Source organism: Oryzias latipes, chromosome 2 (assembly GCF_053564925.1).
Source record: "Oryzias latipes strain Hd-rR chromosome 2, Olatipes_Hd-rR_3.1".
Taxonomy (NCBI): domain Eukaryota; kingdom Metazoa; phylum Chordata; class Actinopteri; order Beloniformes; family Adrianichthyidae; genus Oryzias; species Oryzias latipes.
The window spans coordinates 17,703,608-17,729,560 of record NC_136238.1 but is presented as its reverse complement, the minus strand read 5'-3'; the positions used below and the strand labels follow the sequence as shown (position 1 = coordinate 17,729,560).

The window sequence follows — 25,953 nt, the reverse complement described above, 5'->3', positions numbered from 1 at the left end:
GTAATGGATTAAAAAAACACTTTTGGATAGTTTTAGTGTCTTGCTAAGTTTAGTGAGTTAAGAAGGAACTCGGACTGTTAATTTAACATATTAATTGAGTTAAACAAGTGACTCTGACTCGGTGTTAATTTAACATTAATTGAATTAAATAAGTGACTGACTCGGTGTTAATTTAACATTAATTGAGTTAAATAAGTGACTGACTCGGTGTTAATTTAACATTAGTTGAGTTAAACAAGTGACTCTGACTCAGTGTTAAATAATTTAAATATTTTAATAATGTTGATTTAACTCAAAAAAGTGTGGAGCTATGTAAACCCTAAAAAAGTGTTGAAATTAACTCTGTGGGAGTTGAATCAACACTCCAGACTGACTCTGTGTTAATTTAACATTAATTGAGTTAAACAAGATACTCTGACTCTGTTAATTTAACATATTAATTGAGTTAAACAAGTGACTCTGACTCAGTGTTAATTTAACATTAATTGAGTTAAACAAGTGACTCTGACTCTGTGCTAATTTAACATATTGAGTTAAACAAGTGACTCTGACTCGGTGTTAATTTAACATATTTATTGAGTTAAACAAGTGACTCTGACTGGGTGTTAAATAATTTAACTATTTTGAAAATGTTAATTTAACTCAAAAAAGTGTGGAGCTATATAAACCCTAAAAAAGTGTTGAAATTGACTCTGAGGGAGTGGGAATCAACACTCCAGTTTCTGCTGTGTAGGATCAAACTATAGGCAGAGACCTTTTTGTCCACCAGGGCTAACGTTCAACCCCAAATCGGTTTGCCGCCTCTTACCAACTACAGAATGGTTGCACACCAGAGAGCTGGGAGACATAGGGGGGGCATACAGTGCAGCCCAACCAGAAGAGCAGTCTCTCCAGGAGGGCCCAACGCGGGGCCCCACCTCAGGAGAGCACCCCCGCCACAGACAAGGACCCCACCACCACCCAGGAGTTCTAAGACACTTTTAAAACTCATCTTTTTACCCAGGCTTTTAACTCCAGTGAGTCGATTTATTGGATGTCTTTGAGGATGGTTACTTTTTGTCCCCCATGGTTATGTTTCTTGTTCCAGAAGAAGTTTCGCCGGAGCTGCTCCGCTTCATGTTTCCTGTCCCCGAGGAGAGTCGTCGGGAATCCTCCTCTTCATTCCTGTTCCTCGAGGAACAGGAATGGCTGCAGGATAATTTAACAGTTTTCTAAACTTGTTTTTGTTTTGTTTCTCCAGATCCCCACCTCAGGCTCACTTCTGGCCGGTCCGCCCCCCCTATTTTAACGTTCATGTCAGAACTATCAGCATTCTCAAAAGTGTCGTAAATGAGTGAATAAGTACTAAATGTAAAGACAACATGGGTGTGATTGCGAGACTAGCGTATGATCAGCTCCATCTCCATCTCGGAACCCCAAGACAAAGACAGTGTTTGTGTGACTTTAAGCTTAATACTGGAGCAACTGCATTAACAAGGTTTTCACTTCAGTCTCTGAGAGAGTTTATCAGTGAGCGACTGCTGAAGAAATCTTCAGACACTGTGAAGGAACCATCGTCCAGTACGAGCAGGAGCTCTGCCATCTGGCTGGACTGCTGGATATCATCAGGAAACCACAGCTTCAGCTGGACGCTTTAAGTATAGTCACTTATACCTTGGAGATTAGAAAGAAATTATGAAATTCAGCAGTTCTTCATCTCCAAAAAGCATCTGGAAAGAGAAGAGAAGGGAAAAAGGTTTTGAAATGTATTTGCAAGCTTTAAATGGAGGAAGAGTTCATTGTTTCTGTTGCGTCTTACTTCTCCATTCTGCAATTTGGATTCTTCCAAAAAAGCCACAACCATGTCTGGGACTCTTTCAATGCAATTCTTAGATCTTTACTTCACTTCTTTTCTCTTTTTTCAGTTTTCTTTTCTCAGGCCTTGGTTCTTTCTCACTTTATTTCATCTCTGTTTGGCTTTGGCAATATTTGAGAACCATCTTATGTTGTCTTTTTCTTTGATTGATTTTCATCTGCAATCTCATTCTTCCAGTTTTTTTAATCAGTTTCTTTTCTTGTTCTCTCTCAAGACTCCCTTGCAGGTGTGAATTTGTCCATACATTAATGGGGTAAGACTGCAGTCCTGCTCTAGTTTAAAACTTTCTACCTTTTTAAAGCCCAGTCTGTTTTGGTGTCTGAACTTTTATATCTTAGCCGGAATCTGTTTCCATTTGAAATGTGGGTGGAATTTTGGAGTAAAAATTATCTTTTACATTGTAAAATACATAATGTACAACAAAAGCATTCTATTCTGTAATATTCTATTCTACCTCAGATTCAGGAATGAATGTGTACTGTCCTGGTTTTAGAACAATGATCTACACTCTCCATAGTTAGAGAGAGAAGTGTTAGAGAGGTTCACTCATCCAGTCCATATGTTTTGTGGATTTGAAAAAGGCGTTTGACTGTGTCCTCCAATGTTCTGTGACTATGAGGTCACAGAACTTTACTGATGGCTTCTGTTTACTTGTTGAGTGCTTTTCTACAGTGACATGCGGTGAGGTTGATGGCTGGTGAGGGACTGGCTCCTCTGGAGTCAGATTTACAATGTCAGGAACTGAATATTTCACCATTCATCCAACAGCAGGTAACAGCATAAAGATACACACAAGAACACATTTGTTCTAAAGAGATTATTTATTTTATAGACAGCTAAAGGTGTTTGCCAATCTGAGTCACTTTTGGATGAAGACAATTCTAGCTCTGCTGAGGTGCCTAGTACTTCAGCAGACACAGATTTGCCACTCAGACATTCTACTCGGCAACGTCAACAACCGCGCCGACTTAATTATTCAGTGCTCGGAAATCCCCTTGTTTCAGTTGTTCAGACACTGTTTCATAACGTGTCTAAAGCATATACGGAAGCTTTAAACCATGCTGCTGTGGTGCAATCATCAAAACCCAGCTAAGGTCCCATGCAACTTGGACGTGCATAGTCTAAAGCGGGGAGAATGTAACCAACATGTTAGACACATCACTGCTTTTCTGCCTTACTTGAAGTCCCAAAGCACTTAACAGTTACAAAAACTAGAGTTTGGTCATGAGTACTTTTTTACATTTTTGTTTGGTTACATTTACTATCATTAGTTTAATGATTATTACAAGATTTTTGATAAAACAGGACAAAGGGATAGTCTCACAGATGTGGTGTGTTTGCAGCAAAACAAACAAAATTAAAAACCGGTATTATCCATGGAACAGCAGGCTCTTTTACGAATAATTCCAAATGCATAACATTTGAATATATACACATATTTATAGGTTTTTTTGCACTGCATTATATGATTACAGATGTACTTTGACATGATGAGCACCCTTAATTTTGTTGTGTTTGCTCATTTTACAATGACATTAAAGCATTCTATCCAAAGGTAATATATTTGACACCTTCAGTCTGGTTGCCTTTAAAAGAAAACATTATCAATGGCCTTAATAAATAAACACTTATGTACCAGCAGTTACAAAAACCAGATGAGAACTTGAATTTGCTGAACTTGCAGCGGTGACTATATAGAAAAGGTTTGTGAAAAAGATTTCACATTTGATTAAACAAAGTCTAACATATCAGTGGACTCATACTGATACAATAACATGCTTTTATGAATTGTATGTTTCTGTAGCCATTTAGCATTGTCATTGACATGATCACATTAACAAGTGTCATCCAAGAGCCTGAAGATCAATAGAGATCTTTGGCCTCATCCCTGGTGCACAGAGATTTCTCTAAATTATCTTATTATCTGATTTTTTTGTTGATGTTCTTGCACTATAGATGATCCAATTCACCAAAGTATTTGACATGTAAGGCTGATGAGCCTGTTTCTAAAAAATTGCGCAATTTTCGTCTTAGTCTTCTTCTCAAAATCATAGATACATTAATCCGGTGCTAAATTTTTACATGTTTCATTCTCAATCTATGTAAAGAAGAAGATTACAACGGTCAGGGCTGTCCTTTGGAAATTCAGTAAAGTGCACATTTATATGTAACTGCTGCAGAAATGTGTCTAAATTCCTTCTTTAAGTCACTGCTGGAAATCCTGTTGTGTTGTAATCTCCACTGACTTATCTGACAGTTCATGTGAACCAAAAGGTCACGCCAGGACTTAGACTTCACCTTTTATGTCTTACTAAACTCAACATTTTCTTTATCTGCTTTTTTGTTGGTTCTTTAAACAGTTTAGAGTAACACATTGTGAGAAATGAGGAGTTCTTCAAGTTGTTTTAATAGTTTTTATTCAGTATTTTTTTACAGTATTTTCTTACACTTTGTTGTGTGACAGCTCCTTCACAGACCTGTAAAGTTACGTCATTTAAGCGAGTAACCCTTCAACAAAGTGTTTCCATTTCTTAGAAGAAGCTGCTGTGAAGGTAAACATTAGAAAACCAGAGATATGAAGAACAAGAAATGAATTCAATGTGATTCTGCTCTTGGAAAATTTAAAGATGACCTCAGTGAAATCAGAAAAGTAAGTTCCTCTTATTCAGGAAAAAAAATAACAACAGAAAAGTTACTTGGTTCCCGTTTCTGACCAATCAATAAATAGAAGTCTTAACTGTCTCTTGAAACCAGAAGATATTCAGTTCAACCGGGTTAAGAACAGTTAGTTCTGAACATCACTGGTAAAGAGCTGCAGATTCCAAACAAAACTTTAAGATCTGTTTGTAATTCCATTACCTCATCGGTGAATTCTGTTTTTCCAGGATTACAACATGAGAGCTGCATCAAGCTTTATCCTTCTCCTGATAGCTTTGCACCAAGGTAAGTCTTTAGTGTTCTGAACTGTTTTTCTTTCAGCTTCATGGGATTTTGAAAGCAGTTTTAGTTTGACGCCATGTGAGCTTGTTGCTATTGTCTGTATGTGCTTCTGTTCTTTCCGCTTTTCTGAACTGAAAATAGTCTCTTTTTCAACCTCTTCACTAATTTTTACTTCATTCATTAACCTCGCTTTAGAATGAGGCAGTTTTTAGTGAAGTGTGAACTCAACTGGTGTACCTCTTCACAAGCACAAACCTTGGCACACAAACACAAAAGCAAAGGACATGTCAGGACAACGGTGCTCAGGGCTCACCCAGGCAAAAAGCTGATCCCAGCTGACACTTAAACCGCTTAAAACAATCTGGGACTTGCCCTCACTTAAGTTATGGTTCTCTTCAGGCAGAACCATACATAGATAACATAGAGAAATTGTATAAAACTGGGCGTGTTAAGTTGGCCACAAAGCCATTTATAAGTGGGACTTAGCCTCAATCGGCTCTGCAGGAAACAGGGTCAGCAGCAGTGGAGGGGCTGGACCTCTGCAGGAGCCAAAACTTAAATGCACACACACTAAAGACCAGGGGCCTCATTTATAAAACTTTGCGTAGGATTTGCGTCAGAAGTGGCGTACGGATGAAACATAAGACGTGCGTACGCACAGAAATATTCGGATTTATAAAACCGTGCGCACGCACATCCTACGCATCTTTCCCTTAATAAATCACAACCAATTCTAAATGCAGCGCAGCTTTTGCGGCTTCATGACACGCCCATTGTTACCCATAAATAGTCCGTGAAACGCCCACAAATGAATATTCATTGATTGCGAAACCATGGCAAACACAGAGAGGAAATGAAAAAAATCTTAACTTCACTTAATGTGAAGTAGAAGTTATCATTGGCGAGGTGGAAAAGAGGAGAAAAGTGTTGTTTCGAGGGCACGGTGTGGGCATTACTAATGCCAAAAAGGCACGTGAGTGGCAAAAGGTGGCAGACGGCGCAAACGCTGTAGCCTCACAACCTCGGACCGTGGCCGAAATAAAAAAGAAATGGTCGGGGCGGCACCGGAGCTGACCCCTCTTGATGACAGACTGGCGGCAATAATTGGGGAATCCCTTAAGTGGAGTGGTGACTGAGGCGCAGGGGAACACGACGCGCCATATGCACCGGGTGACACACCACCAAAAGCGCCAACAGTACGGCTCGAGGAAGTCGGAACCGGCTCATAAGCCACACGTCCTCGTTTGCCAGCAAGTCTTCTTGCTGTCTAAAGATGCGTTCACTCCGAATTCTTCCATTTGCCACATTTTCTAAGAGTGCAAGATCAGCCATTGTGCGTCATTACGCACTGTGATGGGGCATTTTATTTCCATCCATTTAATTACATCTGACAAGCTACAGATGTCAGTAATAATCGACGTGGAAAAGGGAAATTGATCAGCGCAAATGTAATTTCTTGTTGCCTTCTGAATGGTTGAGACATACGCCATACATTGTTTTATCAAAAATAAAACAAAATAAAGGCATATGCATGAATACCATAATTCCGTAGCTTATGAAGAAATGTTTTACTATGAAAACAACTTTCCCCAGTGGACAATTAATGCATCTCTCTCTATCTATCCATCTGTCTGTCTAATTGCACCTATATCTGCTCCGCCAGACGGACACATTGATGAGAATATCAGTTTTGTACATTATTTAGTTCTGTTAACTATATTATTTATGAGGATGAATTGCACAACATGCCAATATTGCAGATCATATTTCACTTTTCTTTTGCAAATAAGTTTTCATTTGAATTTCTGTTGTAATTTTCGTTTGATTTTTTTTTATTTGTTTCACTGCTGATCAATCAAACGGGTGTTCGTGTAGGCTGTTAATTGTACGACTTGCTTTGTAAAGTCTTCATGTAATTTCTGAGAGGCAGTATTGTCATTTTCCCTTTCACGTGTTTCTTCCATCTGCCGAAGGTGTCGCCGTTTCTCATTTCACCCGTTATTGTGCGTACGCCTGGGTCAGAGCTTGCGTGAAGGACTGCACATTTTCCCGTCAAGTTTGCTTTTTATAAATCTCAACTATTGCGTAGAGAGTGGCGTACGCCTTCTTTTGTGCGTACGCAACGTTTATAAATGAGGCTCCAGGGGTTGTAACTGCTTGTTTTATTTTCCCTCATTGGTCAGGTTGGAGGTTCACTTTGTCCATTTATTTACAACACCCAGCAAAATCCTCATCATTTCTGCATACAATGTTTTTGTTTTGTCCTTCTCTCTTCTTCTGTAATGTCAGATCCAATTACAGTTACGTGTCTTTTGAGCTTCAAAGCTCACACTGTCATACTTCTCCCCATCTGCTTTATCCCTTGATCCTAACACACAGTGTATTGATATACAGATATCTTCAGCTTATGGTGTCAGAATTTCACCTTTGGATGTAATACAGCGGTGGAAAAAATTGTTGGTACCCCCAGTTAAAGAAATAAAGTCCACAATTCTCACTGAAATGACTTGAAACGTTCAAAAGTAACAATATATTAAATTTTTGGAAAATTAAATAATCAAAATCAGCCATTACTTTTGAGTTGTTGATTAACAATATTATTTGAAAAAAAAACTAATGAAATAGGGCTGGACAAAAATGATGGTACCAATAACTTAATATTTTGTTGCACAACTTTTTGAGGCAACCACTGCAATTAAACGGTTTCTGTATTTGTCAAAGAGCCTTCTGCACCTACAACAGGTATTTTGGCCCACTCCTCATGAGCAAACTGCTCCAGTTGTCTCAGGTTTGACGGATGTCTTTTCCAAATGGCATGTTTCAGTTCCTTCCACGGATGTTCAATGGGATTCAGATCTGGGCTCACAGAAAGCCTTTTTAGAATAGTCCAATGTTTTGGATCGTTGTCCTGTTGGAAGACCCATGACCTGTGACTGAGACCAAGCTTTCTGAAACTAGGCAGCACATTTCTATCCAGAATGCCTTGATAATCTTGAGATATCATTTACCTTGCACAACTTCAAGACACCCTGTGCCAGATGCCACTAACCCTGCACTGCAGCAGAACCGTTGTAAGGAGAAAAAAAAAGAAACTATGAGGCAGCTGTTCCTCGTTTCCATTAGTCCTGATCTGTTGCTTTGCTTGTTTTTCACAATTCATTTTCTGTTTTTATGCATGTTTTTTTACCTTCAGGTGAGCCTCTGGAATGTAACTTCTGCTTCTCCACTGGGGGGGGACTGTGCACTCCCACCAGCACTCAGATCTGCTCCAGAACCCAAAATGCCTGTGCTGCTGTCATTTTCCAAGGAGCTCTGAGTGAGTCTTCTTTAGTGGCTGGAAGATGCCTCACAGAAACTAAACCTAATCTGTTTAGTCTAGAGCAGGGGTCTTCAACCATTCACATTGAAAGGTCTGTTTCTTACTGATTAAAGCCTGTAGGAGCTGGAACATTTTATTTTATGCTTAAGAAACATATTTTACAACTGTACATTTATATGATTGTTACTTTTATAATAAATACAAATTACATTTTATACAGTAAGGAAGTCTCCAGAGCCTCAGTTGCAGACCCCTGGTCTAGAAGTTTGAAAGTTCTGATAAGAACATAACTTTTTTTAAATAACTTTTCTTCCTACTGGTCCTCAAAGTTCTTTATCATTGCCCGCAGCAGCAGTCACTAACTCCAAGTACCGTATTATTTTCACAATGGGAAATATTTCTGCGCCATTATAAAAAAAGGTGACCCCTGCTACTGACACAGAAACTCACCAAAATTTGCACACATCTAGTACCCACAGAAAATGAATTTTGAGCATCTTGAGCATTTTGAACAGCACACTTTTGTCCATGTGCGATTTTCACAAAATATCTCAGACATGCCGCCAGCAAAGTCAATAACCACCACGAGAAATTCTATTCACCTTTGACCTTGAATAGAGGCCACCATGTTGAATAAAAAAAAAAAAAGCACATTTAGTACCTGCTACAAATAACAACTCATTCTAGGGATTTTAATCAATTGGCTCCTACCTTCGCTAACATCATTGAACTCCTGTGGAAAAAATGATGATATCACAAGGTTTAGGAATGTGGTCGTGGGAAACAAAACAAAAAACGTTGCAAAATAAACTACTGACTCTAAATTTACATTGAATTTTTTCTTTAAGTGAGAATTTGACCTTTGCCATATGCTCGAAAACCCACCAAATTTTAAACACTCCTTGTTCTAGGTTAAATTTTGGACATAGTGAACAGCGCCCTTCCCCCAATTATGACATCATAGTGGACAAAACCGTAAAAAAGACAAATGGAGCAAAAATTTCCAATGGGCTTTAGAAAGAAAATGTTCAGATTTCACCAACGAAACCAATGCATATGTGTTGCGGGTATCCAAACAAACTTAAAATTATTCATGATGGCCACATGACCTACACCTTGGCGGCCACCTTGGAGGAAGGCAGCAAAGGCAGTGATGGCATGTAGAGGCAAGGGTGGGTAGCGCTTGCAGGCCATGCGACACTGTTCATAGCTCTAACCTTTTCTTTTTATTTTAAGTTTCACACACAGGAGGAACTTTGGTCTATGTTTTAATGCCTTCTTACTTTTTTTCCAGACTGTTCGTTTCGTCAGTGCATGAACATGGCGGTGTGTCAGGGATACATCTCCACTCCTGGAATTCTGGCTTCATGCTGCAGCTCTGACCTCTGTAACTGAGACTTTCATCAGAGCCTGAAGACAGTTCGGATCTTTCAGCTTCACACCGCTTTGATTCCTCTGAAGAAATTCAGTTTTTTGCAGATAAATTGGGTCTTTTATTTTGGTTAAGTCAAATTCGATGAACAGGCAGGAATGGTTGCAGTTCACAAAGTAACCACTGGGTTCCTTTGGATTTTCGTCTATGTGATCTTCACTGGTGTCAATGGATTACATACATTTCTCAATGTACTCTCAATGCTGCCTAATTGATTAACTTTAAAAAATGTAAATGTAAAAAATAAGTAAAATGGATCACAATTAAATGTTCTTTATTATTAGAGTTAATAACTAACGGCTTACTTTGATTTTTGTTTGCATGTTCTTTTCTTATTTAAGGAAAGATGACAAATAAAGCAGAAAACTGTTCTCTCAGACTCCTTAGTTGTTTTATTTTACAATTTATAAACATCATTTTACTGCTACTGGGGTCCGTCCACACGACTCTGATACGAGCTTATAAACAGGAAGTCCTGGTAGCTCTGTAATGGGCTGCTGCATTGACTGTATATGAGAAATGGACTGAGCGAGTTTGATGTCACTCATAGAAAACTGCTTTCTTCAAGCTTCAACCAAATAAAATCAATTTAGTGACCTTTATATTTGATGCGGACACTGGCATGTTGGAGACAGACGACGTCTGTCAGCAGTGAGTTGTCTAAGTCAGTCTGAATCAATGTTTCTATGACAACCATTCCGGTAAGGAGTGAGCTTTTTAGAAGTGGGGGGGGGGGGGCTCAGTCTCACTGACTGTGAGCTCCTATGTTGATCAAGGAAATATGAACCTGACTATAGTTGTTACTTGATGGTGCTGTCCATGACTGAAGGTCACTGTTGCTTTCCTATTCTTTTATGAAACTTTGCTTATATTTTGCCCACTTATACAGTTTTGCTCTAAGTCTACCACTTTCTGTTTCTTGTAACTAGCTGGCTGGCAAATGACTAAAATGCACGCTGCATTCAACAACAATCCCACCACACACTGAGTCTCCATTGGTAAAATCCTGTCATGTGACTCGGGGATAGCACACGTGGTTCACTTATTTCAGGTCTTCTTCCACTTTCGGCTTCTCCCATCAGGGGTCGCCACAGCGAACGAGTCGCATGGTAGATTTGGCAATGTTTTACGCCGGATGCCCTTCCTGACGCAACCTTCTCAAACTGGGCTTGGAACCGGCAGAGGTAGAGAAGGGAACAGGGAGCAGCCCGGAGTCGAACCCTGGTTTCACGAACGGAAGGCGCCGCAAACCAGCACGAGCTAAACCGGCTCCGGTTCACTTATTTCAGGTGATTGGTTGAAATATATTTTTAAAAGAAACTAAAAACAGCCACATTGACACCCAAATTATATTAACACAGCTAATTTTACCAAAAGTATCACTATCAAAAACACCCAATTGTGCCCATCCCCTAAATCCTACTCTCCATCACAGACTCTGAAGAAACGAGCTTCACTCCCACCACACCCTTAGCCTTGGAGATTTCCAGGATGATCCAATTGTTCTATACTGCATTTGATTAGTTTTACTCAAAGATTTACATATTCACCGTTACTTTAAGCCTAATTTATTACAGGACTAAATTCAATTTTTTCAACTTTCTCAAAATTTGTATTTAATGATCACGTTTTGAATATTCTTTTCAAATGTTTCTTTTATTTTTTGTGTAAAAGCATTTGGAATTTTCTTTGTAAACAGAATGTTCTTTACAACTAACCTTACCTTGTCTTTAACTCTGATAAACATTTACAGTTTCACTCCTAAACTGTTGCCTTCGAATAAAAGGACACCCAGCTGGGTTCAGATCCAGGTCCAGGTTGGTTCCTGTGAAACATAAAGGTTACTGATGTGAGTGCTGAGCTCTGACATGGAGAAGAGACATGGACAAACTCACAACTGAGTTTTGCTCTGGCTCTCATCTTCCCCACACAGTGTGCTTTAAGAGGGATTGTGTCCTTACACTGATCCATGCAGCTGGGTTCACTGCATTCACATCTCACACACATATTCTGTCTTAATCTGCAGAGGAAAGACACATCATCAGCTCTGATCCTCCTTCACCAACAGATCAGCTGCTCCACCACTGATTGGCTCTTGTCTTCTGTCTCCTCTCCGGTTCAGGTAATTGCAGTCAGACAGTGGTGGGAGGCAGATGAATCTGCCATCAGCTGCTACACCTCTGCTCTCACTCCACGAGACAAAGGCATGGAGAGGCAGAAAACACTCCATACTGGAGCAACATTTCCAGTCAGTCACTTTGACAAAGAAAGAAAAAAACTTCCTGTTTCTACAATTCAGTAATAAAGGAAGAAGATCAAGTAAAAACGACTGAAATAGACGGAAATAAAACAAAGAGTTGAAAAAAAAGAAAAATGGAAATTCTTCCTCTGAATGAGATGCAGAAATAAACAGGGATAAGCAGAATGAGCAGCTCTGAACTCTGACTCAGTAATTTGTAGAAGAGAGCTCTGGATCACTGATGAAGCTGCATTGAGCAGCACTGACAAGAACAACAACAATTCAGAAAACAAAGCCGGCTCCACTGACTATAATCTGATTTTAAGTCACCAAAAGGTTCAGAATCTCTTTGTTTTAACAGAGTCCCTAATACCCCTAGTATTTAGTGATATAAAAGACCACACAGAACTTAAAGACATAAATAAAACACAAAACAAATGCAAAAAAAAAGAGAAAATTCAAGATGAAAGAAGCTGGTGTTTGAAATTTAAGGTTAGCTGAGCCCCTAACTATTCATTAAATTTAAAACTGAGAATTTTAGCATTAGATGGTGAATTTCACTGAAATGTTCAACTGGAAATCAATATAAATTGAATGGGTTTGTTCAAAAGGGGCCCCAAGTCCACAATTTTTCAAAATAGAGATATTATATGTGCTATGGTCTTCAAGGGATAAGCTATCTGATTATGTGCAAAAAAGTCCCAAGTCCGCTGTAATGTATTGACTATGCACGGCATTTAAAATGCATTAAGTGCCAGAGGGGCCAAATTCCTGGACTTGTATGGAGTGATATTTCTGCCACCACATTGCGCACAAAACTTTCTAAGTTGCAGGGGAAAATATTAAATATTTGCCTTTAAATAATTTATTATTCTGCTTTGATATTTTTTTTTTGCTTAAATTTTTTTTATTTTGCTTTCAAAAACGTCTTTTGCGTTTGCAAAACACATGTTTTTGAGTGCCTTGTGTCAAATCTCGCTTTTGTCCTAATTTTGATTTTCTAACTACTTTGAGCGCGATTTACCGTGATATGACTGCCACTGGCATCGCCAAAAAGAAATTCGCATGCGTTGTGTGTCATCGCACTTTTTTCCTATCTTTGATTTTGCTGAGTTAAGTTTCAGTTTGACATGATCAAGCTGCCATTAAACAGCTGCTGATTGGTCCAGATTCTAACCAATCAAGTGTCTCTGTGTCATACTGCCGGTACTCTATGGAGTTAATTCAGTCTCAATAATCAGAAATGCACACAACCTGTTTTACGAATGCACACGCTCCGATTCACAAATGTCATTTTATGCAAACGTGAAAAATAAATTCGGAAATACACACCCTGTGTTTCACAAACACACAGATTGTGTTTCACACATGCACACTAAATGTTTTACAAATGCACAATAAGTGTTTCGCACAAATGTGCACACTGTGTTTCACAAAAACATTTTAGAAATTCACAATAAATGTATCAGAAATACACAGTAGGTGCTTCACAAACATGACTTTTTGGGTACACATGTGATGTGAACTCACAGATCTACGGTGGCCCTGAAGTGCAAAGCATTCAACAAATCACTCGATACAAAAACATTTTTAAGATCACAACAACAATTTAAAAAAAAAATAATAATTTAAAAAGCAGCATTACATTTTAGAAAACAAAACAAAATTTCAGAAACCAAAACTTGAAAAACAAAAATGACAAAAAAAAAAAACATTTCAGAAAACAAAATTAATTTCCAGGAAAAAGAAGAAATATTAAAAAATGAAAACATTTCAGAAAACAAAAATCCAGAAAAAAAATGAAATATTAAAAAATGAAAAACATTTCAGAAAAAAAAATTCCAGAAAAAAAATGAAATATTAAAAAATGAAAAACATTTCAGAAAAAAAATGAAATATTAAAAAATGAAAAACATTTCAGAACACAGAATGAATTTCCAGAAAACAAAACGAAATCTTCAAAAATGAAAAACATTTCCAAACCGGAAGAGGCAGGTACTATGGGACAACGCTGATTGGATGATGATGTTTGTCAATCATTTGAACTGAAAAGTATTTTAAATGAAGCGATGACGGATTTTATCGTCCAAACAACAATGTACTATAATAATCCACGTATTTCCCATTTATATATCAAATAAAAAATGCAGCAAACTGTTAATGAACTTTAAAATTATTTTTTTAACATTTCGCCTGACACACGGTCACCCGGAAGTAGTTTGTGAGCACTTTTACTTTGAACGCTGTGCGCTAATGTCTACGGCTGCGAGGTTCACGCTGTCAATCATCTTTAGGTAAGAATCAATTCTGTGATCTTTTCTTTTGTCAGTCACATGTCTCTAAGGATGTTAATTTTAGGATGTTAAAGTGCTGCTTTGAAAAGATAATTTCTTTTTATCTTGCGCATGCGCAAAAAGAACCCAATGGAGACGAACCGTCTTCACATGATAGCCGTTCCCGTTTTCGGTGACAACATGAGAGAAAAAGCTCCGAGCCAGCCTGATTCTGTGATTTATACAGTAATTACAGTAATTATATGGCATCAGTGTTGCTAAAAATCGACTTTAAGACTGAAATCAGTAAACAAGTTCTTATGGGAAATAATATTTAAGTGCATTGTATATTTTAGAACCATGCATATACACATATACTGAAACTTAAAAATGAACTTTAAAGTTTATAAAATACTTAATTGAATTAACATGTGATATTTCTGCAGGTGAAGTTTCTCAAAGCGAAGTTCCAGAAAGGTTTGTGCTGCAGAACAGATGGCAGCTCTACATGGGAATTCAAGAAGACTAAAGTCATTCATATCATTGTGCAGTGTACAGGCAAGTCACCATGATTTATGTGAAATGTAATCAATAAATATTATTTAACCTTAATATCTAATTTTTTTTTTAAATTGCAGGTCCTTTAAAAAAACGTCTTTAACCTGCTGCATAAGCCTGATTAGTTGTAAATGATGCAGTGGGGAGTGAAAAACGAAGCACAATTCCTGGCTTTAGCGTCGGGCTGACGATCTGGAAATCACATCTGAGGAATCGCATCAAACACTTGTACAACTCCAAACAACTTAATGTTCCTTTAAGCAAAACTCCAGTTTAAAATGTTCATATTAGGCTTGCTTCATTTAGGAGTTTTTCCATGTTTACCATTTTAGGTTTTAAAGCTTTATTAACAAAGATGATGTTTGATTTTCAAAGCTGTTGTTTAGAAATGTTTTTTTGTCAATGAAAAAACTGAATGCTAATGTGAGGATTGTAATAATGGATATGAAAATAAACAAATTTGTTTCATAGCAATGCAGTATATTTATTGAAAACTTAACATGAATACGTTATTCAGTAACAGAAACAAAGAAACGGTTGTGGATTTTCCTTTATGGGCTTCTTCATGCAGTCAATCAAATGTTGCGCTTACATTCAGCATTTACTCAGCGTACCTGTCAGTCACATTTATTAGAGGAAAAAATGCATCTGGGAAAAGTCTGTTTGTGCTTAACAACTATATCAAAAAGAGTCATGTCAGGGAAGTTTTGTCCACATTGCTGCTCAGCATCACATCCAGAGGAAGATGCACAGGTAAGGGACCCCAGTTCCTGCTCGTACATGCTTGCAGCTTCCTCTGCACTGGACTCCAGCTCCATTGAAATCCCTGACAGAAATAAATTAATAAATTAAAAATCCCTGACAGAAAAACATCAGCTGCCGTTCATCTTTCATTCAGGAAAAAGTTGAGTTCATCAAAATGAGGAGAAAATGGGTTAAACCAGAAATTCATTAGGGAGGGGTCAAAACACCAAACTCAGAATAAAATACATTATTTCAGTCTTATAAAAAATACAGTCTAAAACAATTTGGTATTCCTCCTCTGCCTGAAAGACTAAAACGTTTTTTTTAAAGATTTATTTTACACTACAGACTTTGCCACCTTTAGTTACACACCTGGACGTGTCTGATGATGTGCACATCCAGTCATTTACTGTCATGTTTCTGTGCACTGACACACTCTAAAGTCACAGATCTTAATAGTATGAATAAGAAGCATTCATAAATGTTATTCTGAGACACAAACTGCTGCAGTTTACCTGACAGCTTTGCTGATTTATGCTGCTGGTACACCTGTCTGAGAATCCTGCCCACGTGACCCCCCCCCCCCCTCTCCAGCTGATGAGGTAACCTGTCATTAACGTATGACTGAAGGATCTTGGATCTGTCTGTAAACACCCACCTAGAAATCACGTTTAACGCTACATTTATTAGATCAAACAAATGTGCTTCCATACCTTATCAGTGGATGGCGGGACTGCATTTCCTGATGTGCGCCGTCTTTAACACCCGTTTCTTCGCAGCTGCTGCTTTAGACAGAATTTATCCTCTCACGACATTTTGAAACATTTGTAAACCTGGTTGGTGTTGATATTTCTGGGTGCGTTCTGTCATCACATCCGCTAAATATTCAAAGATTAAAGTTTATGTTAACGTTTTACCGTCCCTTTCTTTGTTTACCTGCAGAACGGACGTCATCCACACAAACTACTTCCGGGTGACCGTTCTGCTTCAGACGAAATATTAAAAAAATATTTTAAACCTTCATTATCTGTTTGCTGCATTTTTGATTTAATATGTAAATGGGAAATACGGGAATTATCATGGTACATTGTTGTTTGGACGATAAAATCCGTCGTCGCTTCATTTAAAATACTTTTCAGTTCAAATGATTGACAAACATCATCATCCAATCAGCGTTGTCCCATAGTACCTGCTTCTTCCGGTTTGGAAATGTTTTTCATTTTTGAAGATTTCGTTTTGTTTTCTGGAAATTCATTCTGTTTTCTGAAATGTTTTTCATTTTTTAATATTTCATTTTTTTTCTGAAATGTTTTTCATTTTTTAATATTTCATTTTGTTTTTCTGAAATGTTTTCATTTTTTTTATTTCATTTTGTTTTCTGGAAATTAATTTTTTTTCTGAAATGTTTTCATTTTGTAAAATTTCTTTTTTTTCCTGGAAATTAATTTTGTTTTCTGAAATCTTTTTTTCTTTTTTTTCTTTTTTCTTTTTTATGTTTTGGTTTCTGAAATTTTGTTTTGTTTTCTAAAATGTAATACGCTTTTTAAATTGTTGCTGTGATCTTAAAAAATGTTTTTGTATCGAGTGATTTGTTGAATGGTTTGCACTTCAGGGCCACCGTACAGATCATACGAATTGCAGAATGTGCATTCAAAATCCCGTTCTCGTTTGTGAATCTCCCCGTGTGTGTGAGAGATTTTTCTACGGTGAATATTGAGACTCTTCTGACGGAGCTGGTCAACTAATGTCACCATTGGCTAGTGAATCTGTCAATCAAACCCATCGGCAAAGCAGGCGGGTTCGCTTTTAGCCAATCGAATGGCCCCTTACACTTTCTCTACGCTTTCTGCAGGTGGCAAAAGCCCCGCCCATATTTGATTCTGTACCAGTCGGTTGTTAGCGTGTTAGCCTTAGCATGGCTTGTCGGTTTATTGCCTTCGGTTGTCAAAAATTACTGGCTTGCGCAACTTTTCAGTGGACCTGGAAGCAAGGCAACAGTGGTTGAATGCAGTTGACATTGAATCCATCGAACTCTGTACTGGTCATGAGATTTAAAATGAACGTTTCACTCGGGATTGTTTGTACGTTATCCTTCTCGTAGCTTTCATGCTAGCGTCATTTCAACACTCAGACACGGTTTTGATCATCAGAAGGTGGAGGAGAAAAATCTGCAACTTCCACAGAAGGTTTTGTGGAGAAACTGGCATCACTTTGCTCCGTACCACGCAGTGGGACTACATTACCTCAAGTTCATCTCACTGTCAATCACATATACCCAATACACCTCCCCTGCTCAGCCCGAAGTCACTTTGCTGGACCTTAATTTTACTTTTTTAATAACTCAAATGTCATTGATTTTATATTGTAACCATATTTCTGCTTCTAACCTCTTGGCCAGGTCACCTTTGCAGAAAAGATCCGCATCTCTATGGGTTTTATAACTGGTTAAATACTACACAACCAAAGATGGTCACAGAACAACAAAGTGCAAACATTCACCCTTTATTGCAGAGTAAAATTTAGTGAAAACATGGACAGATTAAAACATCAAAATTTAAGCAGATGTGGGATCTCTACTTATTTGAATTTTATTTAAACTGGAACTAATTTTTTTTTTTGGTGGGGCCCCTGGGCTGGGTGGCCCTGGCCACTTTGCTGGGGGGGGGCTGGGGGACGGCTGTTTGACCACCAGGGGACAGTCTACCAGCTGTCCCCAACTTACCCCCTTCCTCATATAACCTCATATTAGGGTGAGGGGGTGGGGGGCCTAGCCTGCGATGCGCCTTGGGGGGGGGGGCTACTTGGCAGTGGCCCCCCTCCTATGGTTGCCGTATGGAGTGGGCCCCCCCTCATTCGGTTTTATTTGCACCTTAGACATGTAGGGTCCTTGGTAGGGGGGGTGCTTGGACATCACTGCAAGCAAGCAGCAGATCCTGGCACCCTACCCGCCAATTTTAACCGCACCTTAGACATTTAGGGCCCCTTGGTGTGGAGGGTGAGGGGACATCACTGTGAGTAATCAGGAGATGTCCCCTTAGTGCCCTACTCGCCAATTTTAACTGCACCCCCCTTAGTACACACACCCCTCCCCCTTCAATATATACACTCAAACATAAACACACACACATGCACACAAACACCCTCTCAAACACCCATACACGCACACACATTTTACAAGGAAGGTGGGACCTGGGTCCATCTGTCCCCTACCCCTTCCCTGGTGGGGGGTGTGGGCCCCTTGGCGATGGCGGCCGTGTCCCTTGGGTGCCGGCTCCCTGGGCCCGGCGGTGCTCTCTCTGCACGGTGGGGGGGTTCATATTACACCTGAGCCGGGGGTGTTCGTGTCCCTGGGGGGTGGGTCCTCGTCCTTGCCCCTGGGCGCTGGGCCCCACCAAACTTCCAACATGGCCGAGCCTGGTCGGGCCATATTTATAACACCCCTTGTGGGCCACCCTTTTTTCCCCGGGGTTCCCCCCTCCTGGGCGGGGGCGGCGGGCCCCTGCCTTGCTCCTACCTGGACCAACCGTGGGCCGGGTGGGTGGCTGCCTGGGGTGCGGAGCGGGTCTCCCTTGGGGGGTCCTGGCTCGTACCTGGGGTCGGGGCGGGGGGATGCCCGGAACTCCTGGGTGGTGGTGGGGTGCTCGTCTGGGGCTGTGGGCGTCCCTCTCCGGTGGGGCCCTGCGTTGGGCTCTTCCGGCGCGGCGGGGGGGCTGCTTTCCTGGCTGGGCTGGGGCGGCGCTCTCTTTCCCTCCGCGCCTCCCTGCTCTCTGGCTCTGGGGGCCTCGCGGCGGTCCTGCTGGCCCTGGCCTGGGTGGCGGTCTTGGTCGCCCGGGGGGCGGTTGTTCCCTGCCTGTTCCCGTGTGGCGTTGGGGGAATTCCGGCTGCCGCTGCTGCTGCGGCGGGGGTCTGGGTGTGGGGGTGGCTGGGCGCTCCTCCTCCTTCTTTTCACATTCCACCATCCATTTTAGAAGAACATAAACACTCACTTGAGCACAGGTGTTAGCTCACCTTTGTACTAATAGTTTGCATGATTGAATGAATGAAAGATTTCACACTAGTTGGTTTTAAGGCATAGGTATGCGTTCCTGAACACTATCTGTTTTGTGTACATGTTGACATGTGGACATTTTTGCAGCTAGCAGGTGTGTTGATAATATTTGAGTGTGTGTGAACAGGCCCCGCCCTTTTTGTACTACATTTGAACCGTACCGTAATGATAAACAACCAGTAAACCTGTCTGCTCTATGCTGCTTCATGGTCTTACCCCCCTTCCCCTCCTATTATCACCCTCCTACCCCCCCTCTCTCTAACGTCCCTCTCTCTTTTTCCCCTCTTTCCTTTTCCGTCCGGTCCAACACCAAAGATTTTCAAACATGATTGAAATGAATAAAGTATGGCAAAAAAAAAAAAAAAAAACTGGAACTAATTTTCATAACATCCTTACATACAATGAAGTCCCTTGAACAATACAGCAGTATTGATTTGAAAAAAAACTTTTTATGAACAGCGCTGTTTTTTGTGTGTTTTAGATTATGTAGGCACAGTAACCGACTAATAATAACTTATATTGTTGCTGGCAGGCAGACCTCATATCTCCATAACTGTTTATAATTTGCAAATAAGTGAACCTTAACAAAGTAGTGACATTAGTACATCTGATAGCTCATAATGCCATGCATTGTGATGCATTTTAAACTTGCAGATGTGCTATTCTTCTTACAAACAAACAATTTAGGGAAATTGTTTGCACCACACAACAATATTCCTTTTAATTCATTTTCGATGAAAATTCACTGTAGTCATTGTGATTTCATTATACTGTTCTTGATACTTTCCACTTTAGTCAAACTGCACACAAATCAGTTGTCCAGTACAGTGAGATTAAATAAAGCACTTACCCGGGGATCAGAAACAGGGTTCTGGGTCAAGCCCAACTGCCACAGCTGATTTGGTGTCATGCTTTGCTCCGTCCTGATTGGATGGCTGTCCCACGCGTCACTAAAGACATCCAAACTGGCCTGAATGCGTGGTAGCAAAATGTAATGGCAGCAGAATACGTGATGTTACTGATATTGAGCAAGTCTTGGTCCTCAGGAGAGTGCAGGATGTTGTAATATAAACCAGTAACACTCATGAAGACGTCACACCAGAGGGGCTCAATCCTGTATTTGGAAAAAAGCAAAAAGAAATATTATATTGTCAGATTTATTTTTAATACATCATTCACTTTTATGTATACATTAAAGCTTCTAAAACTAGGTTCAACTCACCGTTGATTGTGTGTACACTTTTCCTGCAATGAAGCTGTTTGTGTCAGTTCTACGTACTGTGAGCATTAACTCGGCTATGCCCACATGTTCTCCTCCGTGATCTCCTCTCACCCTGACAATAACATGAAAATCATGTCTCAAACACATAATTACAAATGCATCGCCAATACGGTACACATCAGTTTAAAATATAATGTTCTTATGTACGTTGCCAACAAGTAGAATTTCTAGGTTAAATAAATTGCAGGAGTGGGTTACATGTATCACTGGGGAAAAAATTGAGGCGAGAGAGACTGTTGAGGGGGGTAAAATGTTATTAATGAGGGGAAAGAGTTTTAGAGTTTCCTTTGTTTTTTAGAGAGGAGTCTAAAAAAAATTTTTTTTATTTTTTTTAAAATAACCAAGTACTTATACTGCCTGATATGTGAATAAAATATTTCTTTATGAATAACATGAATACCTCAGAGGAAAGCCATAAACGTTCACAGCGTCACTGAAGAAGGCCAAGTGGGTGTCTGCACAGTTGTTGTCTGCCATCTTCAGGTACAGGATCTATGGAATACAAGTACAAATACTTTCAACTGACAGATATTTACAGGGGCAAAAATGCTAAATTCCCAATTGACAGGTAAAACAGTAATACAATAGGATGATAAAATATGAAATAGAATAGAATAGAAGGGTATTTAATAATCCCTGAGGAAGTTTTTTAAAAATGGCCATCTTAAAAAAACACATAAACACACATGCATTACAAATAGAAATATCACAAAATAAAAAGATTGATAAAAAAAGGTAAATAATTGGAAAATCAGTGGGTAAAATTAAAAGAAATTACTTGTAAGATGCCCTGCCAGAGAGTTGTATTGCCTGATGGCACGAGGAACAAAAGATTGTCACGCTGTCACGCTTCAGAAATTCCTAGAGAATAAATAAAAACACGACAAACATGGATTAGATCATTTAGCTGTCTGAGATTAAATTACATAATTTTCAAATATTTGAAAGGGGATTTTTTTTAAAACACTCTTGTTATGATAACTTGAGCTTGTAGTAAAGGACACCTTTAAAAAAAATCAGAGACAAGACACTGATCACAGGAAGCCTGAGTGTAATATTTACAGTAACTTCTACTCTAATCACTGTTGACAGCTGATTTCTCCCATCCACCCTTTCTGTGACTACTTATCGACTACAAAACAGCCTAAAAACATAATGTTTGGGATTCTTGTCATTACGTCATTGGAAGTAAAGATACGGGGATTTTAGTGGCTGTCACTCTGACACAATCTCACAGGGCTGGTCAGCACAATACGGGTTTTAATGTTAGAAACTTAATGAGGCTTCTTTCATTCAACAGTGGATTCACGTCTGTTATATTTAAAAAATACCGTTTTCATGAATGTCATATGAATTAACTTTGTTGCACATATCCACCCCGTCTGAAAGTCTGGGTTGTGAAAAGACTGTGTCTTACTTTAACCCGGATCGCGTTTACATAAAGGCAGCACACGGAACAGCTAACTAGCTAGTTAGCATAGCATCAGTGTTTAAACAAATCGCCGTCTCCAAATCAACACTTTTTATTAAACTTTCTTTGCTGCTGTAAATCCGGCATGTTTTCCCCTTAGTTCTATCTGAATCATGTTAAGAACCTACAGATCATTGGCTACAGACGCTAGCTTGAACCGTCACCGGCTTGAAGTTCACTCACACAGGCAAACACAACTTGAGTCGAAAGCCGGCTAGTTTCGAGGCCCCTGGTTGGTTGTTGTTACTCGTGTTGTGTGAAGAGCTGGTATGCCAAGTATTAAACTTGACAAAACCATCATAAGTCCTCCCCCGCATTAAAACCATAAAAAAAAAATTTGACCGCACAGGCTAAGCTAAGCAAAGCTAAGCTAATTTGCGGTGGGGGTACTCTGCAAACGACTCGGCTGAAATGTTCATAAAACATTCACACATGTCACTTGGCTAAGGAGAACGCTTCAACTTAGTATTCAATAACATTACAGGACGTACAACGAGGGAATGATCAAATAAGTGCATTACTTACGGGCTGAGACTGATCCCTTTCGGAAGACCTCTCCGCCATGTTTGCCGCCCTCGTCCTTTCAACTGCTGTGCTGAACAGCTCCCTCCCTCGTCACTTTGAAAGTGAGGAGTGTAAGGGGCCATTCGATTGACTAAAAGCGAACCCGCCTGCTTTGCCGATGGGTTTGATTGACAGATTCACTAGCCAATGGTGACATTAGTTGACCTGCTCCGTCAGATGAGTCTCAATATTCACCGTAGAAAAATCTCTCACACACGGGGAGATTCACAAACGAGAACGGGATTTTGAATGCACATTCTGCAATTCGAATGATCTGTGAGTTCACATCACATGTGTACCTAAAAATCATGTTTGTGAAGCACCTACTGTGTATTTCTGATACATTTATTGTGAATTTTCTAAAATGTTTTTTGTGAAACACAGTGTGCACATTTGTGAGAAACACTTATTGTGCATTTGTAAAACATTTAGTGTGCATGTGTGAAACACAATCTGTGTGTTTGTGAAACACAGGGTGTGTATTTCCGAATTTATTTTTCACGTTTGCATAAAATGACATTTGTGAATCGGAGCGTGTGCATTTGTAAAACAGGTTGTGTGCATTTCTGATTATTGAGACTGAATTAACTCCATAGTACTCTGAGGCAGACATGGACTTTGGACTCAGAGTAAAACCCACAAGGAGCAGCAAAGCAGTTAAAATCAAACAGAGTTTTGTATTTATTCATGTCTGTGTGTGTCCAACGTGTTTAAAACGTCTGCAGCAGAACAAAACGTCCGAGCTCCGACTCCGTCCAGCCGGAAGAAGTTAAACTTTTTAAGATTTGTATCTGAACTATTGTTTTATTTTAATCAATAATTGTTGAAATATTAAGAGAAAATAGCATTTTTTATGACTAACAATTTTTAAACTTTGGACAAACGCTGTCAAGTTCTAAAACATGAGACACTGTGAAAATGATAATAAAAGTTAAAAATGCTTCTGCTAAATACATTTAGTCTACTGTGGTGAGCCATCAATATTTTGCTCATTATTGCTGTTGATCTAATCCCAAACACTTGTGCAGCATAAAATAATATGTGCTGTAAATCTTTTATTGTTTTGTTTTAACAAACAGATCATCAAATAAAGTAAATCACTTTACACTAATAATTTGCTCTACAGGACTAACAGATCACACACAGGCCTGTTGATTTAATGTCAGCAGATAAACTTTACAATTTCAGGAGATCCTCAGCCATAAATTCAAAAAATCTGACTTAATAAAAATGAATTAATGCTAAAAAAAAAAAGTAGAAATTATTTAAAAAAAAATTAAAACGTCTTCATCCAAAAAGAAAAAAATGAGGGTGAAAAGAGCTGGTTTAGCCTCTGAGCCTCGGGAGCAGACACCATGTTAGATTCATATGGCAATTTTATTGGTTAGAATCTGGACCAATCAGCAGACTGTTTGATGGCAGCTTTGTCATGTCAAAGTCGCACTCAAAGTAGTCAGCAAAATCAAAGATAGGACAAAAGCGAGATTTGACACAACGCACGCAAAAACATGTGTTTTGCAAACGCAAAAAACGTTTTTGAAAGCAAAAAAAAAGTTTTTGAAAGCAAAAAAAAAATTTTTGAAAGCAAAAATAAAATATCAAAGCAAAAAAAAAATAACGAAGCAGAATAATAAATTATTTAAAAGCAAATATTTAATATATTCACCTGTAACTTAGAAAGTTTTTTGTGCAACTTAGAAAGTTTTGTGTGCGACTTAGAAAATTTTGTGTGCAACGTGGTGACAGAAATATCACTCCATAGACTTGGGCCTCTCTTGCATGGGTTTAGCTTTATCCCATAGATGGCAGCAATAGTTATCCAATATGGCAGCGCCCCTGTTTAATTCAAGAAGGGCCCAAGTCCAGAGACTTTAGTTTGCTGGTCCTCTGAAATTATAAACGTGAAGTGCTTCACATTATAGCATTTGTAAGCTATGAACTGGTGGTAAATTTGGGTAAAGTATTAATCATTTGGTGTAGCCTCCCTTTAAGCTATGCAATTAAAATCATTTCCTGGAAAAGCAAACCTCTTGGACTTGGGCCCCTTTTAAACTAAGTGTTTCAATTGTTATGACATAAATTATACAAACATATTGATTAAAACCTTACACATCTTAAAAAGAAATTTGTAAATAAAGATAAATACTTAATTTAGATTTGCTCTATTATGTAAACAAGGTGACTTAAATGTTAAACCTTGGAACGACTAAAGTTAAAAAAAAATTCTATAAAACGCCATGAACTCAATAACACAAAATAAGTAATTTACCTCCTTGTAAATATTTCACTCCACAGTGACCCTAGTCCCGTTGATGTATCCCACATGGCCCCTGTTGTAGACGTTCTTCCCTTCTGCTTGGGCTTGCTCCATCTTTTGCCAGACAGCTGCTCGAGCTTCTTGGTCTGCTTTACTTAAGTCCTCCTTGAAACGGATCCCCGGGTCGTTCCAGGTCTGGCAGTTTTTAGTGATCTTCCATAAAGCATCTCTATGGTGCCTCGTGATGAACTGCAGAATCCCCTGGGGATGTCTTCCTTCCTCCCCCCTCCCCAGTCGATGAACAGTGTCCACCGTCGTATCCATCACGTCTGCCCATTGTGGTGCAATTTTGGACAAAATTCCAACAACATGTTCTCTGATGTTCTCATCATCATTTTCTTTCAGACCATGAATTTTCAAAAGCCGCCTCAAAGCTACTCCTCTGCTCAGACTCTGTTCTCCCAGGAGACACGGTCAGACTGAGGTCTGTATCCTCCTCCGGAGCGTTGTACGTTACAAAGCACCCGTCCCTTCCCTTCACTTAACACAAACACGAAGACTCCGGCTGCACTGATCAGACATGCTTGGCTCGCGCGGAGCATGTAGCCAAACCGAGTGACCACTGACGTCATCGCCCCTTAAAATGCTTACTGGCAATGAATTTTGCTTTTTTTGAAAACAAAAATGCAATCCCCTCGATGCATTTTCACTTTAATTATGTCACAAAATGAGCGATGTTAATAAATAAATGAAAAAGCATTTTAAAGGAGTGGCATTTAATTTTATTTTTGAGTCATTTGATGCAGTTGCATTGTGAAAATGAAAATCACATTTCTGTTAATCCATTTTAATGAGACATTTCTAACTGAATTTTGCTACACATTTACTAGAGAACTTTTTGAAAATAAAATGTCAAATACCATTTTCTTTATCATTTTAATTAGGTGACCGAATAAGCCTTGTTGAAGAAG

At 39.2% G+C, this 25,953-nt stretch overlaps 1 protein-coding gene and 4 long non-coding RNA genes across 9 annotated transcripts; 2 read left to right on the top strand and 3 right to left on the bottom strand.

The window, feature by feature from the left end:
• Positions 1-1,574: 1,574 nt before the first annotated feature.
• On the bottom strand, positions 1,575-25,130 carry LOC144984894 (uncharacterized). Its single transcript, XR_013648727.1, has 3 exons — positions 24,995-25,130; positions 11,270-11,371; positions 1,575-1,709 (listed from the first exon to the last, which is right to left on the bottom strand). It is a non-coding gene; the product is annotated as an uncharacterized LOC144984894 (long non-coding RNA).
• LOC110016206 (uncharacterized) lies at positions 2,079-9,566 on the top strand. 2 transcript variants are annotated; one of them, XM_078933888.1, is made up of 5 exons: positions 2,079-2,108; positions 2,528-2,626; positions 4,741-4,798; positions 7,989-8,111; positions 9,409-9,566. In XM_078933888.1, the coding sequence occupies exons 2-5, from the start codon at positions 2,546-2,548 to the stop codon at positions 9,507-9,509; spliced, it is 363 nt and encodes a 120-aa protein (XP_078790014.1). In that variant the 5' UTR covers positions 2,079-2,108; positions 2,528-2,545; the 3' UTR covers positions 9,510-9,566. The 2 variants fall into 2 exon arrangements, with proteins under 2 accessions (XP_078790014.1, XP_020563884.1); XM_020708225.3 differs by lacking the exon at positions 2,079-2,108 and having other exon boundaries at positions 2,416-2,626.
• Positions 13,950-14,834, top strand: LOC144984825 (uncharacterized). 2 transcript variants are annotated; one of them, XR_013648655.1, is made up of 3 exons: positions 13,950-14,079; positions 14,505-14,616; positions 14,697-14,834. It is a non-coding gene; the product is annotated as an uncharacterized LOC144984825 (long non-coding RNA). The 2 variants fall into 2 exon arrangements; XR_013648661.1 differs by lacking the exon at positions 13,950-14,079 and adding an exon at positions 14,209-14,304.
• Positions 15,076-16,298, bottom strand: LOC144984862 (uncharacterized). The gene is made up of 2 exons (XR_013648695.1): positions 16,074-16,298; positions 15,076-15,442 (listed from the first exon to the last, which is right to left on the bottom strand). It is a non-coding gene; the product is annotated as an uncharacterized LOC144984862 (long non-coding RNA).
• Positions 20,385-22,832, bottom strand: LOC144984761 (uncharacterized). 3 transcript variants are annotated; one of them, XR_013648600.1, is made up of 5 exons: positions 22,687-22,783; positions 21,469-21,551; positions 21,091-21,182; positions 20,631-20,742; positions 20,385-20,522 (listed from the first exon to the last, which is right to left on the bottom strand). It is a non-coding gene; the product is annotated as an uncharacterized LOC144984761 (long non-coding RNA). The 3 variants fall into 3 exon arrangements; XR_013648606.1 differs by having other exon boundaries at positions 21,091-21,167; XR_013648589.1 differs by lacking the exon at positions 21,469-21,551 and having other exon boundaries at positions 22,687-22,832.
• Positions 25,131-25,953: the final 823 nt, after the last annotated feature.